The sequence below is a fragment of the Hypanus sabinus genome, chromosome 5 (genome assembly GCF_030144855.1).
Source record: "Hypanus sabinus isolate sHypSab1 chromosome 5, sHypSab1.hap1, whole genome shotgun sequence".
Classification (NCBI taxonomy): Eukaryota; Metazoa; Chordata; class Chondrichthyes; order Myliobatiformes; family Dasyatidae; genus Hypanus; species Hypanus sabinus.
In genome coordinates, this window is record NC_082710.1 from 150,100,627 (window position 1) to 150,119,812 (window position 19,186).

Consider the following 19,186-nt stretch of genomic DNA (forward strand, 5'->3'; position numbering starts at 1 on the left):
AAAGGGGATAACTACACTCATTCTATTGAGATGTTCCCACAACAGATGATCTCACTTTAAGGGACTCGATCTTGTCATTTTACATTCTCATTATTTATTTATACTTGCATTTGCACAGTTTGTCTTCTGGTTGATCTTCCATGGATCCTGTTGTAGTTACCATTCTATTGACTTGCTGAGCATGCCACAGAAAATAAATCTCAGGGTTGTTTGTACTCTAATGATAAAATTCATTTTAAACTTTGAACTCTGGTGGTGGCTGGGGATTTTGGTATGGACCTGCTGTCTGTAGTGTTGGCCAATATTTCAGGGAATGTCTCCTGGTCACATCAGGTTTGAAAGAATATCTCTTCAGAATTCTCCCACTGAGACCAGGAGCTTCTTCCCTCACCCGCTGGTTTGTTCACGCAGCTGTTCTTGTAATTCCAAAATCAATCACTTAAAGTGTTTAGACATACTTACAATATCTGTATGTTTCACCATTCAATATTTAAAAAATACACCAGATTAACTCATCACCCTTACAAGAAGCACATCATACCCTGTGGTGTCGCTGGTCACTGAAGATCCCCAGTGAGCCAGTGGGCACTGTGTACTCTGTCCTACAAACCCAAACATGCACCGATCCCCAGAACTGGGGCAGGCAGAGGCATGGATGGTCTGCTTCCGGGGCCTTGGGGCAGAACCAGGAGCAAACTGACAAGGCTTCCAGACTGGCACACCTCGCTCTGCACCAGGGGCCCGGAGATCAGAAGCGTGGGGCTGAGGTGAGATCAGACCTGGCAGAGCAGCTTCTTCGAGAGTGGCAGCAACCCCCTCCAGCACTTACACAGAACACCGACTTCTCCAGGCCTGCTCTTGCTTGTACACACTCAAATTCTGCGGTGAAAATGCAAGTACCAAGCTCTGATATTTAACATTCACGAGGCAGAGGGAGATACGGTAGGTATGTCACCTCCGGAATTATTTCCAGGTAGCGGACCATTTCCTTCCACCCCGCTCTGACCTACTGGGAAGTCGCGTGCTAGGCAAGTTGCAGCAGTGGCTTGCAATTGCCTTCTGCCGGGTGAGTTCTCTTTTATAAAAAGAGATCACCAGCTCTAAACGGGAGCCGGCTGGATTCGAACTCCAGACTTCTCACCCTGAAGTCCAGCGCTGATGTCACTACACCACCAGCCAGCAGGGAGATACAAAGTCACACTATAGTGGCAGAAATAGCCAAAACATTTGCTGGTTTCAAAGTAATTTTGGAGCTAAAAGCTCAGTGTATGAGAAAAGAGTTACAGAGACAATAACATTTACTCAGGGCCTTTAATACTCCAAAAGCTGTGACATCACAGTACAGAATTATCACCTACAGCAAATCAGCTGTAAGATTTTCATCTTAGCTTTATAAAACTGTTATAAAAGTGTTTCAAATATACATTATATTAAATTTTACAAAAAGTTTAAAATTTAAATAGTGTTTTCATACAAAAATTGCTATTACTGAAAATCTGGAACACACAAAATATTGTCGGATCTCAGTGGGTCAAGCAGCAATTTATAAAAAGTTTAAAATTTAAATAGTGTTTTCATACAAAAATTGCTCATGCTGAAAATCTGGAACAACACACAAAATACTGGAGGATCTCAGCGGGTCAAGCAGCATCTACATATAGAAATGGACAAGATCCCATCATCAAGAACATCTTCCCTTTGCTCCCTTTGCTCCCCTCTCTTATCTGCTTGTTTTCCCCCACTTATCCATGCAAGCACTTTCCCCTACAAATTCCTCATCACCACCTTCCCTCCAGCAGAGGCACATCCCTTCCGAATGCATTAGTTTAATTTACTGTATCTAGTGCAGATGCTTTTACACCAGTGAGATTCTACACATGCGTGGGGATTTAAATCACTTTGAACTCCTTCAGACAACCCACCATAAGAACTTGGACATTCTAGATTCAGATTTCTTGTTTGTCATGTGTACAAATGTACAGTGAATTGTATCGGTTATACCAACAAGGAATACGCCAACACAGTTCCTCCCGTTTTCTGCGTATTGCACAAGCAGCCCAGATGCATTTCCTGCCTGTAATATCAGCTATCAGAATGTAACTTTACTTTCTAAAAGTGCTAAAAATGTTGAATATATTAAGTTTTATAAAGTCAAATACATTATTCAGTGTTTGCCTGAGTTCATCAGTTTACAAACCAAAACAGCAAGAATTTTTGCTCAGGTGTATGATCACTGTACATGAGGTGGCAGAGATCACTGATCAGCTGGATGATCTGGTGCAGGCTGCTTCAATTCCTGCAATTCTCCAATATCCTAAAATGAAAATGAAATTATAAAGCTGTTGCTTCTGTTCTTACAAATAATTATAGATCCTCTTTTTTTCAATTATCTCGTGGTACGAGACAAGGCTGTCCCTTAAGTCCTTTATTATTTAATATCGCATTAGAACCTTTAGCCATTGCTATTCGTGAATCTCCTAATATTTTTGGTATTACCCGTAATGAGAAGTTATACAAATTATCACTTTATGCTGATGACTTGCTGTTATATATTTCTGATCCTGACAGGTCTATTCCCGCTATTTTATCCTTGTTGGCTCAATTTGGTAGCTTTTCTGGTTATAAATTAAACTTGGATAAGAGTGAATTATTTCCCTTAAACGCACAAACTTTATTGAATGACAGGATACCATTTAAAGTTGTTACTGATAACTTTATCTATTTAGATATAAAAATTACCAAGAAATATAAAGATTTATTTAGACTGAATTTTTTACCTATGCTTCATCAAATTCAACAACTTACTACAAGATGGTCTCCCTTATTCCTATCATTAATTGGTCGGATTAATGCTATTAAAATGATTTTACCGAAATTTTTATACTTATTTCAAGCCTTACCAATTTTTATTCCTAAATCTTTTTTTGATAACATTGATTCAAAAATTTCCTCATTTGTGTGGCAAAATAAAAACCCCAGGTTAAGTAAAAAGCAATTACAAAAATCTAAAAAAGATGGTGGTTTAGCTTTACCTAACTTCAGATTTTACTATTGGGTGAATAATATTCGTAACTTAATGTATTGGAAATTAGATTTGGATTCACCACTGTGCCCGCAGTGGGTAAATTTGGAATGTAACGAGGTAAAGGGATATTCTCTATTCTCTGTTCTTGGTTCTTTTCTTCCCGCTGATTTAGTTAAATTCAATAAACAGATATCTAATCCTGTTATCAAACATACATTACGAATTTGGTTTCAATTTCGTAAGTTTTTTACTCTGAAAAACTTTGTTCTTGATAGTCCTATCTTACTTAATTTTTTTTTTCAAACCTTCCTGGACAGATCAAGCTTTTAGCATATGGAAAAGGAAAGGTATAAAATGTTTTCGTGATCTTTTTTTTGAAGGTAATTTGATGTCCTTTGACCAACTTTCCAACAAATTTAAATTACCTAAATCTAATTTTTTCAGATATCTACAAATCAGAAATTTCTTACATAAAGTTCTACCATCTTTTCCCAATTCAACTTCAATGGATTTCTCAGATTTGATTTTTACCTTAAACCCTTGTCAGAAGGGATTAGTAGCTTTTATTTATAATATGATTATGAAGATACAACCAGAAATATCAGATAGAATTAAACGAATGGGAAAAAGAACTTCGATATAATATTTCAACAGATAAATGGGAAAAAATTTTACAGATGGTTAATTCCTCTTCTATATGTGCTATACATGCTTTAATACAATTTAAAATTGTACATAGAGCTTATATGTCTAAAGATAAGCTTGCTCGATTCTACTCTTATATTAACCTTCAATGTGACAGGTGTCATCTAGAAGTGGCTTCATTGACCCACATGTTTTGGTCATGTCCCACTTTACATAACTACTGGAAGGACATATTTGTTACCATTTCCTCAATTTGGAATATCAATTTACAACCTCATTTTATTACTGCAATTTTTGGTATACCAAATGAGGATGGTATTCAGTTTTCCCCTTCAATCAGACGAATGATTGCTTTTGTAACATTAATGGCCAGAAGGTCCATATTACAAAACTGGAAAGAAATAAATCCTCCTACCACGTCTCAGTGGCTTTCCCAAACTATTTCATATCTAAGTTTGGAAAAAATCAGAAGCACTATTTTTGACTCATCAGTCAAATTTGAAGAAACTTGGGGACTGTTTATTCGACATTTCCATATGAATTAATCTGACCTTTTCCAGACCTTCTCTCTGCTTATTCTTGTTCAGGTATGGAGTTCCGGAGTTTTTTTTGACACTATCACATACTTATAAACTGTTATTATTGCCCATGTTAGTTTAGTTTAGTGTTTTTTTTAATATACATTTTCTTTTACTTATTTTCAATTTTTTTTTCTTTTTTTGATGATTATTTTTGTTTTTTTTTCATATATAGTTATACAGACTTGATTGATTAATGTACTTTTCTCTGTTGATGTTTAATAGGATATTATTACCTTATTACCAATGTAATTTCAAGTCTATTGTATTCATAACCTATTCATTATTATGTTATGTTTTTCTTTATATATATATGAAACCCAATAAAAAAATTGAAAAAGAAAGAAGAAAGAAAATGAAGTATATTGTTATATGGAACGGCAAATCCCAATCGATCAAGAGCAACACTGTTCGGAGGGGGAGATTCAGACAGATGATCAAAAGCGGCATCAGTGTTAAGAACCAGGTACAAATTTGGAATGATTCAGGAATGTGTGTATTTTATTTGATTTAAGAGATACAGGACAGTAACAGGCCTTTCTGACCCAACAAGACTCCGCTTCCAATTACAGCATGGTGACAAATCAACCCACGAATCAATACATCTTCAGAATGTAGGAGGAACCTGCAGCAGCCAGTGGAAAGCAATGGAGTCACAGGGAGAACGTACAAACTCCTGGCAGACAGTTGCAGGAAGAACCTGGCACTGTAAAAGCGTTATGTTACCGTGCCGCCCGTAGAGAGCACGCCAGATGCTGAGATTCTCCCTGGGCTGCATGTGAGGGAGAGCAGCATGATGAAATGTGTTTGGGTTAATGTGGGGTATGTGCCAGTCAGTTTAACAAAGGAAATAAACTTCATAACAAGCGGCAGAAATTCACATTGACTACATACCTGCTCTCCTTTGACAGTGCTGCCGTTCTCACTTCTATGTTTGTTTCTACCTGAAATGAAATAAAAGCTCTTTATAAACTCTGGATAAATAATGCACAATATTGTCAGAGGTTATTTGCATCTCACCACCAGGCTCTAAACAATTACAATTGACTCTTTTGTTCAGATAGTCTTGTCTTTTCTCTACATCCTTGCCTCACAGTTAACACTAAGTGCTGATTGCACCTCTGGTTAATAGACTTGGCAGCAAAAGTTTAACCCATCAAAAGAAGTCACTTTACCCACAAGGCCCACAACTAAGTCCTCCCAGGGTGTTTCACTAGGAGGAAACCAGGAAATTCTGCTTCTCTGGCCAGTGCCCGTCACTAGATGGAAACTGCTTGACTGGGTACAGTCCTCCAACTTGCACAGGGAACTGGATCAGGAAACCTGCCTTCTCATTACTCCAGAGCGAGGCTTTCCCCATGGGAAGATGGATTATCTCTCTCCCATTCAGGCCATTATTCCCTGTATCAGTGCTCCTGCCAGACCCTCATAAATCAAACAGTCCACGTGTACAGTCTGTGCATTTCATTCCCTGTAAGTCAAGTCGTCAACTTTTGTTGTAATTTTGACCATAACTGCTGGTACAGTGCATAGTAAAAATGAGACAACGTTTTTCAGGACCATGGTTTACATGACACAGTACAAAAAACTACAGACCTACACTGGACTGCATAAAGTGCACAAAAACAGTGCAGGCATTACAATAAATAATAAATATGACAGTAGGGCAAGGTGTCAGCCCAGGCTCTGGGTATTGAGGAGTCTGATAGCTTGGGGGAAGAAACTGTTATATAGTCTGGTCGTGAGAGCCCAAATGCTTCGGAGCCTTTTCCCAGACGGCAGGAGGGAGAAGAGATTGAATGAGGGGTGCATGGGGTCCTGCATAATGCTGTTTCCTTTGCGGATGCAGCGTGTAGTGTAAATGTCCATGATGGTGGGAAGAGAGACCCTGATGATCTTCTCAGCTGACCTCACTATCCGCTAAAGGGTCTTGCGATCCGAGATGGTGCAAATTCCGAACCAGGCAGTGATGCAGCTGCTCAGGATGCTCTCAATACAACCCCTGTAGAATGTGATGAGGATGGGGGTGGGGGGGTGGGAGATGGATTTTCCTCAGCCTTCACAGAAAGTAGGGATGCTGCTGGGCTTTCTTTTCAATGGAGCTGGTGTTGAGGGACCAGGTGAGATTCTCCATCAGGTGAACACCAAGAAACTTGGTGCTCTTTACAATCTCTACTGAGGAGCCGTCGATATTCAGCAGGGTGTGGTCGCTCCGTGCCCTCCTGAAGTCAACAACCATCTCTTTTGTTTTGATCACATTAAGAGACAGGTTGTTGGCTCTGCACCAGTCCGTTAGCCACTTCACCTCCTCTCTGTAAGCTGATTCATTGTTCTTGCTGATGAGACCCACCACAGTCGTGACATCGGTGAACTTGATGCTATGGTTCAAGCAGTGTGTACAATGTGTACACAGTACAGTCATGGGTCAGCAGAGTGAACAGCAGTGGACTGAGCACGCAACCCTGGGGAGCCCCCGTGCTCAGTGTGATGGTGTTTGAGATGCTGCTCCCGATCCGGACTGACTGAGGTCTCTCAGTCAGGAAGTCTAAGATCCAGTTGCAGAGGGAGGTGTTCAGGCCCAGTAGGCTCAGCTTTCCAATCAGTTTCTGAGGGATGATTGTGTTGAATGCTGAACTGAAGTCTATGAACAGCACCGGAACGTATGCGTCTTTTTGTCCAGGTGGAGGGTGGTGGCAATGGCGTCATCTGTTGAACGGTTGGGACGGTACGCAAACTGCAGGGGGTCCAGTGAGGGGGGCCGCAGGGTCTTGATATGCCTCATGACGAGCCTCTCGAAACACTTCATGATGATGGATGTAAGTGCAACGGGACAGTAGTCATTTAGGCAGGGCACTGAAGACTTCTTCAGCATGTGGACGATGGTGGCGGCCTTGACGCACATTAGAATGGTGGCGCTGCTCAGGGAGATGTTGAAGATGTCAATGAGAACATCTGCTAGCTGGTCTGCACATCCTCTGAGCACTCTACCAGGGATGTTGTCTGGTCCAGCAGCCTTCTGTGGGTTGACCCTGCACAGGGGTCTTCTCACATCAGCCACAATGAGACACAGCACCTGGTCATCCAAAGGCGTATGTTGTGAGAAGGCAATTATGTCGATATTCCAAAATAACAACAATAGTAGGTTTTATCTCCGAAGTTGTTCCACTTTACACATGAAGTATCACCGACAGTGATCTTCAAAGAATATCCTTTCAACACAAATGGTACCACACCCGAATTCAGCTACGGGACATCCCAAAGTGGTGGCCACAGGATACTCAAACAAAATCCACGTATGGATTATCACCAACAGTAGCTTATCACTGAGGTATCATCTTCAAGTGGTAAAACTACCAAACCAGGCCAGGATTATCACACGCAGGTAGTTTCCACACAAGGTTACCCGAAACACTCAACTGTGATAGCCACTTATCCAGTTCCACAGCTTACGAAATAACTCCTACAGCGATTTGCCACAGGGGTGCCTTTCTTCAGTGAACCACCACACCCAAACATGGGTAAAAACACAAGTGGTATTCACAAAGGCTTCCCCTCACCAGAGAACCCACTCATGTGGATTAACTATGTGACAGTCACACCGTCGTATTCGAATGGAATCAAACTCACCCTTACAGTCCAAACAGTGACCTCTTTGTCACTAGGTTTCTTATGTTTTAAAAACACTGGAGCAATTTGGATTTCTTTCAGGATACAAAGTTAATCTGTCAAAATCAGCACTGATACTGATTAATATGGATAAAAGTAAGATGTCTCTCCCTCCCCAGATTAAGGTTACAAATAAGGTCCACTACTTGGGTATTAAAGTTAATGCTTCCCTATCATCTATGTCTAAAACAAATTACTCTTTAAATTTGAAAAAATTAGAAGATATTAATAGATGGAGACACCTGCCAGCATCAGTCTCAGCCCATTTATTGGTCATTAAAATGAACATCTTACCCCGCATTAATTTTATCAGCTCAATGATCCCACTTGTGCCTCCAGCAGGATATTGGCAAAAATTATAGACTCCATACTACATTGCTATGTTTGGAACGGTAAACGACCCAATATAAAGTGGTCAGTTCCACAATTCAAAAAGTCGGATGGGGGATTGGCATGTCCACATTTTAAATTGTGTCAGTGGGCATTTGTATTAAAAAGTCTTAGCTATAGGATGGAGGAGGATAAAAGTTTTGTTATGGAAAAATATAGAACAAGAGCTAACAGCACCAATAAGGTTGAAGGACTTTCTCCTTATAGGAGAAAAATGTGATGTCTACCAAAAAATGTGATTTGTATTACCGTCCAATTTTAACCCATATGCTACAAGTGTTTAGAGCTGCAGAAAAATTCCTAAAATTTAAAAGCATGCGGTGCAAATCATCTCCATTATGGAACAATAATCATTTTCTATCTGGGGGGAAACCATTCACTAACCGAACTTGGGAGGATAAAGGTATTACTACTCTTCAAGATATTAATGGGGCAAGTACTATCCTTGGCTTTCAAGAACTGATATCTCAATATAATATTGATAAACACTCTCTTTTCTTCTACTTTAGAGTAAGATCAGCTTGTAAGGCCTACGGCGTTCCCTGGGAGTCGGATTTAAAGGACGATCCCATTTTAAGTTGGATACAGAGTGCTCCAGGACAGATAGTGTCATATATCTATGATAAATTAAACTCTCAGAAAGATATGCCCACATCAGGAATGAAAGCGTGGGATAGGGACATATCTGAATTGGGACAGGACTTAGACTGGGATGCAATTTGGGATACTGCTGCCAGTGCTTCGAAAAACCCAAATCATCAGTCTATACACTTGAAATTTTGTCATAGAGCACGTCTAACACTGAAAATCAGACATCAAATGGGAATGGTTCTTGACCCACATTGTTCATTTTGCCCCCATGGAACCGTTGGCTCTTTTATACATGTTGTATGGGAATTTCCAGGGGATTTTGGTTTGTGGGGAAAGGTTATCAGTATTCTTACAGAACTAACTAGGGCACAATTACCAATGAAGCCTGCTGTACATCTTCTAAATGATGACTCCCACCTTTCCCTTACGGAAAAAACACGCTGGCTGGCAGGCCTGACTGCAGTTCAGAAGATTGTAGCCCAGCGTTGGAAACCTCCTCATGATATTTCAAGTACTCACTGGCTTCGGAGCTTTTTGGACATTTCTTACTTGGAACTTCGATCAGCCAGAGTAAATGATACACGACCAAACACGGACAACGTGGACAAATTTGATATCTAACTAAAAAGATCTTTTGTTAAAATAGGAATGCTTTGTCTGTGTATGCACTACTATTCAGTTGGTGGGTGGAGGGGAGAGGGGTAGAGAGGGATGGTGAGGAAGGTTGGGGGATGGCTGGGTTAAACAGTCAAAATGTAATTGGCAATTGGTTGTATTGAATGTAATTTGTTGGTGTTGCAATACAAACTTAGTAATAAAAAAATTGGTTTACATATGTTTCTTCTCATAATTTATTAATTTTTCATTAATATGCATTGCAATGTACTGCTGCACAAAATAAGTTTCACCAAATATGCAGAGATATTAAATCCAAGTCTGATATCCCACCAGTTGGGAAATTCAGGCAGCTCTGTACTAAAGGTCCAGCAGGATTCAGCGAAATCCAGGCTGGAGCTGTTCCCGATAGCCAGCAGCCAGTACGGGTACGGGACGGGCCGGGCCCGATAGCCAGCAGCCAGTACGGGTACGGGACGGGCCGGGCCCGATAGCCAGCAGCCAGTACGGGTACGGGACCGGCCCGATAACCAGCAGGCAGCACGGGTACAGGACGGGCCCCGATAACCAGCAGCCAGTACGGGACAGGCCCGACAACCAGCTGATGATTTCCCTACTTCTCCCTTTCAGAAGTTGAAGTGCTAGTGAGACCCAGCAAAAGTTTTCAGAGATTGAGTTCCTGGGGAAAGGATGGAAATGCTGAATGATTTGATAATTTTGATACTTACAGTATTGGGCCACAACGGATAAGAAAAATATCACCACATTCAAAATCCTTGTAGAGAAGAAAATGCTCCAGATTTTCAGGCTGCTGTCACATCCTGGATCTGAAAGTGCATATGGTGTAGTCACTGAGTGACCTGATACAGAGCCCCCACTTCCCCTCACATCTCTATTAAGAATCAACTTTATTCACTATATTCTTTAGGAAAATTTGCTGTGGATTGTTGGCGTGACAAGCAGCAGAAAACAACAATGTTGAATAATTGTAAAGAATTATACAGGAGTAAAATACACACAAACATCAGCATGTATTTACAATGAAATCAGCCCTATAAAGTGTTTACTACAGTGCAGTGTAGTAACTGAGGTAATAGGTATAGAGGGTGGGGCGGGGGCATAACTAGAATGATTGATCAGACTAACTGCTGCAGAAAGATTTTTAAGATCTAGTAACCCATCCAAAGGCACTTTACAGAACAACCTAATGTACAATCTGCGCTGAAGAACTGAAGCAGGACTGTCACTGTTAATCATCCAGTAACAAAGTAATATGTCCGCTCTACATACATAAAAGTCTAGATGCCACAGGTGCAAGACATTACTCCTTACCTCTGTTCTAAAGGGACATATTTTTGGACACTCAATTTCGAGGCTGTGCCCTCAATATGTGGATTACCGCCCCCCCCCCCCACCCCAATCAGAAACATCCTCTCCACATCCACCCCATCTAATCCTTTCAATATCTGGTAGCTTTCAATGAGATTCTGCATTTCCCCCCCCCCCCCCCAATTCTTCTAAATTCCAATTAGTACAGGGCCAAAGCTGCCAAACACTGCTCACATGTTAACCCCTTAATTCCCAAAATCATCCTCGTGAACCTCTTCTGGACTCTCTCCAATGACAACACATCTTTTCTGAGATATAGGGCTCTAAACTGTGGACAATACTTCAATTGCGGCCTGACAAGTGTCCAAAGACTCAACATTATCCCCGTTTTTATATTTGATTCTCCTTGATATAAATGCCAACATTGCATTTGCCTTCTTTACCACAGACTCAACCTGTAAACTAACCTTCTGGAAGTCTTGCACAAAGACTGTAAAGTCCCTCTGCTCCTCTGACATTCAAACCTTCTCCCCAGTTAAATAGTCTACAATATTGTTCCTTTTACCAAAGTATATTATAGATTTCCCAACACTGTATCCCATCTGCCACATTTTTTGCCCATTCTTCCAATTTGTCCAAGTTCTGCTGCATCGCTTTGTTTCCTCAGCACTACGAACCCTTCCACCTATCATCGTATTATCCACAAACTTGGCCACAAAGCCATTAATTCATTATCTAAGTCACTCTAAACAATGTGAAAAGTAGTGGTCCCAATATGGATGCCGGAGGAACACCACTAGTCACCAGTAGCCAATCAGAAAAGGCCCCTTTTATTCCCACTCGTTGCCTCCTACCTGTCAGCCATTCCGCTATCCAGGCCAGTATCTTTCCTGTAACACCATAGGATTTTATCTTGTTAAACAGCCTCATGTGTAGCAGCCTATCAAACGCTTTCCAAAAATCCAAGTAAATGACATCCACTGCCTCTCCTTTGTCCACCCTGCTTTTACATCCTTGAACAACTCCAACAGATTTGTCAGGCAAGATTTCCCTTTACAGAAACCATGCTGACAATGACTTATCATTTAACTCTGGGAAAGGTTTCACTGCTAATATAATGGTCTTTCTGTGGAAGCAGTGTTTGGGTTATGGTTAGAGATAATGGGTGCTTTGGAAAGTCAGCCATCCAGTCAAGGGAGTGTGTTATCGTGCTGTGTGCCTGACACTGAGGTGACCTGGGTCTTTCGTTTGGCGGGAGATGGAGAGAGAAGATGCCAGAAAGGAGAGGTTGTAGACACCAGAAAGGAGTGGACTTGGGAGTTGGGCCAGGAGCCAACGAAGCCCAGGGAGATCGATGGAGAGTCGGCGATAGGGAGACCGTGAGCTCCAACTTGTGCACATTTGGCTGTTTCATTAAAATGGGCCCTTTCCATTTTGTTTTTCTTTACTAACCCTTTAGTCAAATTAAGAATTATAAAGCTAAATCATTTAATTGCATATGGTGTACTGTCTGTTATTTCATGGTACTGATTTGTAACAGGGTAACATATCACGCAGCTTCCACACAAACAGGAGGTTTTGTACCTCAATTTCACATGCTTGGCGGAGCCAGAGATGGTCTTCCCTAGACTTACTCAGCTGACAGAACCTGAGCGTTACAATTAGTCTCCAAGTACCTCGAAACCTCATCCTTAATAATAGACTCCAACATTTTCCCAACCACTGAGGTTAGGATAGCTGGCCAATAATTTCCTTTCTTTTGCCTCCCCCACTTCTTAAATAGTGAAGTGGCATTTGCAACCTTGCAGCTCTCCGGAACCACGCCAGAATCAAGTGATTCTTGAAAGATCATGACCAATGCATTAGTCATCTCTTCAGCAACCTCTCTCAGGAATCTGGGATGTAGTCCATCTGGTCCAGGTGACTCATCCACCTTAGGACCTTCCCCTGGAACTTCTTCCTTTGTGATAGCAATGGCTCTCACTCTGGCTCCCTGATACTCGAGGACCTCTGGCACACCGCCAGTGTCTTCCACTATGAAGACAGCTGCAAAGTACCCATTAAGTTCCATTTCTTTACCCCCCATTACCTCACCAGCACTTTTCCAGTGGTCCAATATCAATTCTCACCTCCCTTTTACTCGTTATGTAACTGAAAAAACCTCTGGTATCCTGCTTTATACTGTTGGGTTGTCTGCCCTCATATTTTATCTTTTCCCTTCTTATTGCTATTTTTAGTTGCTCTTTGTTGGCTTTTAAAAGCTTCCCAATCACTTTTGCTACCTTATTTGGCCTCTCCTTGGCTTTATGCAGCCCTTAACTTCCTTTGTCAGACACGGTTGCCTATCCCTGCCATTTCAGAACTTCTTCCTCTGTGGCACACAAGATATTCTGTGCCTTGTGAACTATTCCCAGAAACTTCAGCCATCTCTGCTCTGCCATCATCGTCACCAGTATCCTCCTCCAACCCACCTGGGCAAGCCCCTCTCTTATGCCTTTGTAACTCCACTTATTCCATTGTGATATTGATACATGTAACTTCGGCTTCTCCCTCTCAAATTGCAGTACGAATTCAGTCATATTATGATCACTGCCTCCTGGAAGATTCCTTTACATTAAGCTCCCTAATAAGATCTGGGTTATTACACAACACCCAATCTAAGATAGCCTTTCCCCAAGAAGGTTCAGGCACAAGCTGTTCTAAAAAGCCATCTTGTAGGCATTCAACACATTCCCTGTCTTGTGATCTAACACTGAGCATCACTTGGAAGAAGCAATGAAAGCAAGGTGACTGAATCTGCTTTGGGTGGGATAATTCAAGGTTCACCACCAAAACTATCACACCTGTGTTATTAGGGCAGCAGAGTTTGCAAAGATATCACAGATCTGACTTTAATAGTTGTGACTAATTACTTCAGTGTAGATTATCAGAAGCTTGCAATGTCAGAACAGGAATGAAGAGCTCTTAGCAAACTCACTGTTTCCAGAAATCACAAAGAACACGATTGAGGTGATGACCATGACGACATAGAAAGTCCAGTTGCAAGCCCCTGCCAAGTATAGATGGTGCAATGGTTAGAGATTGTTTCATCGATAAGATTGGAAATTTCAATAAATTAATTATCTGCTCCTTACTGCGAAATTTTTGGAGACATTCAATAGATGGGCAACTTAACTTCGGAATAATGAATGGTAGAATCAAAGCCAGAAGCTGAGCAAACATGGGGCATAGAACCAGCACTAATATAAAGGCAGCATCTGGAGCAAAGTGAAAAACAAAATCAGTTCGCACATTATTTCACAGGAAATTAAAAGTTCAAAGTAAATTTATTATCAAAGTACATGTCACTACACACAACTGTGAGATTTATTTTCTTGTGGGCATTCACAGTAAATTCAAAGGCACGCAACAGAATCAATGAAAATCTGCACACCAGGGCAGACAGACAACCAATGCGTAAATGCAAAATTAAAAATATATATAAATAAATAAGCAATAAATATCAAGAACATGAGTTGTAGAATCCTTGAAAGTGAGTTAATAGGCTGTGGAATCAGTTCAGTGGTAGGGTGAGTGACACTTTGGTTTAAGAGCCTGATGGTTGAGGGAAAATAACTGTTCCTGAAGCTGGTGGTGTGGGACCCGAGGCTCCTGCACCTCCTTCCTGATGGCAGCAGTAAGAGAGCATGACCTATATGGTGGGGATCCTTGATGATAGATGCTGCTTTCCTGAAACAGCACTCAAATCGCTAAGATGCAGTAATCACAGTCCTCAGCACTACATTATGATTTCCGCATTGGTTCCAGGTATGTGACTGACCATGTCTGGGCTGCATTCATTTCCTATCAGATTCCTTCTTCACCCCTTTACCTCCTTCACTTATCAGCTCCCAACTTTTCAGCTCACCCATCCATCTTCCCTCTCACTTGTCACCTGCCATCTTATATTCCTTTCCTTATCCGCACTTTCTTATTCCAAAATCCCCCCCTCCCCACCACTTCCCCTCCAGGCCTGAAGGGTCTCGGCCCAAAGTGTTGATTGAAAATGTCGAGAAAATGTACAGGGAACGAGATATATCAGCTAGTGGACTGGTGTCGTAGCAACAACCTTGCACTCAACGTCAATAAGACCAAAGAACTGATTGTGGCGTTCAGAAAGGGTAAGGCGAGGGATCAGAAGTGGAAAGAGTGAGCAATTTCAAATTCCTGGGTGTTAATATCTTTGAAGACCTATCCTGGACCCAACAGGTTGAAGCAGCTACAAAAGAAGACATGACAGCACTAGATTTGGTACGTCTCCAAAAGCCCTCAAAACTTTCTACAGATGTATCATGGAGAGCATTCTAACGGGCCGCATCACCCTCTGTTACGGGGTGGTGGGCTGTTGCACAGGATCAATGTAAGGCACCATGCCTCAAAAAGATAGCATCCATCATTAAGGACCCCCATCACCCAGATCATGCCTTGCTCTCATTGCTGCCATCAGGAAGGAAGGAGGTAAAGAAGCCTGAAGGCACAAATTCAACGATTCAGGAACAGCTTCTTCCCCTCTGCTATTCGATTTCCGAATGGGCATTAAACCCATGAACACTACCTCACTGCTTTATTTCTATTTTTGCACTAATTATTTAATTTAGTTATTTAATATACAAAATATACACATATTGGCTGGATTTCCAGCATCTGCAGTATCTCTTGTGCTTGTATTTGTTTCCAGTTTTATTTTAATCTCCTCGTGATGAGCCTCCCACACGAACCACAGTGGTTCCAGGGTGCAGGCAATCTGTCGCACTAACTCAATAACAAGAAGCTGCCTCAACACGTGGGTGCTCTGACATGGCCAAGTCATTACTCTCCCATTCCGAGTGCGTCAGCACATCGATGCCAACAATGCAAGGTTCTCACTTTAGGGCCCAGAACCGCTCCCCAACTCCAAGTGAAGTCTAACCAGGATATTGTTTGGCTGTAGCATAACTTCTACACTCCAGTGTTCTGGGTTTAAAGACCACCATTCCAGTACCCAATTTTCTCTATTTGTGACATTTTAATGATCCATGAATACAGATTCCAGGAATATTAAACCTCCAACTGCTTCTAACTTCCAACTTCTTTTTAAAATAGTTGCAAATTTTCTTTTTTTTTGCTTTAAGTCCAAGCCAAATTGCAGTGAAACCCTCTGGCTAGTTTTCAAGTCAAGTCAAGTCACTTTTATTGTCATTTCGACCATAACTGCTGGTACAGTACATAGTAAAAATGAGACGACGTTTTTCAGGACCATGGTGTTACATGACACAGTACAAAAACTAGACTGAACTACGTAAAAAAGAGAAAGCTACACTACAGATCTACACAGGACTACATAAAGTGCATAAAAACAGTGCAGGCATTACAATAAATAATAATCAGGACAATAGGGCAAGGTGTCAGTCCAAGCTCTGGGTATTGAGGAGTCTGATAGCTTGGGGGAAGAAACTGTTACATAGTCTGGTTGTGGAAGCCTGAATGCTTCGGAACCTTTTCCCAGAGGGCAGGAGGGAGAAGAGATTGTATGAGGAGTGCATGGGGTCCTTCATAATGCTGTTTCCTTTGCGGATGCAGCATGTAGTGTAAATGTCCGTGATGGCAGGAAGAGAGACCCCGATGTTCTTCTCATCTGATCTCACTATCTGCTGCAGGGTCTTGAGATCTGAGATGGTGCAATTTCCGAACCAGGCAGTGATGCAGCTGCTCAGGATGCTCTCAATACAACCCCTGTGGAATGTGATGAGGATGGAGGGTGGGAGATGGACTTCCCTCAGCCTTCACAGAAAGTAGAGACGCTGCTGGGCTTTCTTTGCTATGGAGCTGGTGTTGAGGGACCAGGTGAGATTCACTGTCAGGTGAACACCAAGAAATTTGTCTGCGTGCTTAATCTATTAATCACTGGGAGTTATTGTTGCAGCTTACAGTTCAAAATGTCACCCATCTCTGCATCAGCAGTCAGCATGGTGATGAACTTGTACCAACCATGATTCATCCAGCACTGGGAACTAGTTACACCCAAACACAGATCTACACAGGACACCGTTAGTCACATCCCAAAAGACAAGAGATGGCAGATGCTGGAATCTGGAACATCTACCTATCTGCTGGGAAGGACTCAGTGGATCGAGCAGCATCTTCTTTGGTAAGGAATTAGCCACGTCCCAAGTGTGGTGCAAGATTTTGATCCGAAACAACAACTGCTCCCCCTCCCACACACACATCCCATAGACACTGCTCGACTCACTGAGCTCGTCCAGCAGATTATCTGTTGCATTAGTCACATCCTAGAACTCCAGCCCCTGCAGGTTATCCCCACACTTTGCATCTCACCACCAAACCAATTATCTGCCCCGATCTAGAATACACCTTCAATTCCCTGTGCTTCAACTTAGACTTATTCAAGTGCCTTCTGCCACCCAGTCTGTCCTTGCAAAACTAGTCTATACTGGGCCAAACCATGCTGGTTCTGACCAACAGCTTTGAACTGAATCACTGATGTTCAGCTATTAAAGTTTAATCCTCCAGTAGGTTTCCCTACCAGCACCCACCCCCCTCCCGATAAGGGCTGTGGGGCTGAGGACTGCAGGTGCTGACGTTCCAGGTAAAGCAGCTCACAATGTACTGAGATACTCATTCCATTCCAGTTACCCTGCAGAGTGCAGAAGTGATCATTATTATTCAAGTAAATAATATTAGCACACCTACCTTCAAGCATAATCCAGTATATAAAAGTAATGAAGAAACCGACAAGAAGCAGAATATCAATGAGATTCAAGCCCAGCAAACATTTTTGGTTCTTCGGGGCTACGGAGGAACAAATCGAGAACATAAAGGTAGAAAAATGGTTCCACACAAGAATCAACAAGATCTCGCAACCAATAGCAACAATGTGGGGGTTGGGGGGAACAGAAAAGAGGAGAGGGGAGTTCAGGGAGAGACAAAACACAAGAGAGGGAAACACCTCACATTTTAGTATCTTGAGCAATCTCATTATCAACTAGCTGTGAAGTTGGAAACAACAGGTACACTAGATTCCCCACATACGTATCCGGTTGAGGAGGTAGGAACCTACTGCAAATCGTTTGTGTATTATCCAAATGATCTCAGGAGCTATGATTGACAAAGTCTTCTCACTAGTGACAATAGCCAACCCCAGCTGTACCACTAAAGTTTCAATATCTGATCCTGAAGCCTCTTCTGATGCCCAGGGTTGCAACATCACTGACCCGGATGCTCACAGGCACCGGGCAGTGTTGTGGTCCAGGATGCAAACTGTTACTCGTGTTACATGAACCTTCCAAATGAAGGGACATAATGTAGAAAGAGTAAAGGCTGTCCAAGGAGCCTAATGACACCTGGTCAACCAGATCCTAGGCATTCACCACCACTTCATTCAGGGGACACCTCTTCTTCGCTTAATTCATTCTGGCATAGCTAGTGGGGCCAACATTTATGATTCTCTTTCTATTCTGCAAGAAAGTAATGGTGAGCTGCCATCTTGATTTGCTCCTCACCCATACTCCAATCTTCAATCCTACTCCTGAAAAAGTTTCTTCCTCAAATCCCTTCCCATGACATTTTGAAATTCATATCCACGTATCCATGCTTCAGAAACTACTCAGTCAGGTATTAGATCACACCCTCTTCAATATCACTGAATCCTTTGCTCCACTGCATCATCACTCTCTCACCCTGGTAGGAGAAAAAGGCAGAATATAAGATGTTGGTGTTCAGAGGGACCCAAATTCCCTTGTGCACAGATGACCGGAAATTAAGTCACAGGTATGGACATTGATTAGGAAGGAAATCAACATGCTGCCCTGTAAGGAGAGTTAAATTCAATTTCTCCTCAGTATGTGCCAAGATGTGTAACAAAATAGAAGTTTATATGAGAAAATGGAGGGGTTAGTCCTGAATGTGGATGCTTTGAGAAAGCACAAGGGAACTATTCTCAGCAATATTTTGGAAACCTATTGTGAGCACTAGTCCACAGCCTTCCGAGTAGAAAATGGGGTAAAAATGTTTGTATGGTAAAGTATTAAGAGTAAAGGATCTTGAAATGATATAAAAGGGACAGTTTCTTTATGCAAAGGGGAATCTTCTCTTAGGCTGGGCAGTTGATTGGTGCTAAGTGGTGGAGATAGAGGTAAGGACATCAAGATGGGTGAGGGGTGACTGGAAAAGGCAGATGGATATTTGTGGTTCCTTGCATAGACTGGCTTGGTGATTGATCGCGTATATTGTCTCTTACTATATTCATTAACTATTTTCCTCTGTATTTCTTCCTAATCAAGTCTAATCAAGCAATTTCTTCCAGCTTTTA

The 19,186-nt window shown here is 41.9% G+C and overlaps 1 protein-coding gene across 1 annotated transcript in view; it reads right to left on the minus strand.

The window, feature by feature from the left end:
• Window positions 1-1,307: 1,307 nt before the first annotated feature.
• The window catches only part of LOC132394453 (uncharacterized), a 38,786-nt gene continuing 20,907 nt past the window's right edge, over window positions 1,308-19,186 (minus strand). The window contains exons 5-10 of the mRNA XM_059970628.1: window positions 17,569-17,667; window positions 13,974-14,096; window positions 13,817-13,888; window positions 10,239-10,337; window positions 5,143-5,192; window positions 1,308-2,314 (exon numbers count right to left, since the gene is read on the minus strand). Coding sequence (XP_059826611.1) covers window positions 2,255-2,314; window positions 5,143-5,192; window positions 10,239-10,337; window positions 13,817-13,888; window positions 13,974-14,096; window positions 17,569-17,667 — 503 coding nt within the window. The 3' untranslated portion in view covers window positions 1,308-2,254. The remainder of the gene's footprint in view (window positions 2,315-5,142; window positions 5,193-10,238; window positions 10,338-13,816; window positions 13,889-13,973; window positions 14,097-17,568; window positions 17,668-19,186) is intronic.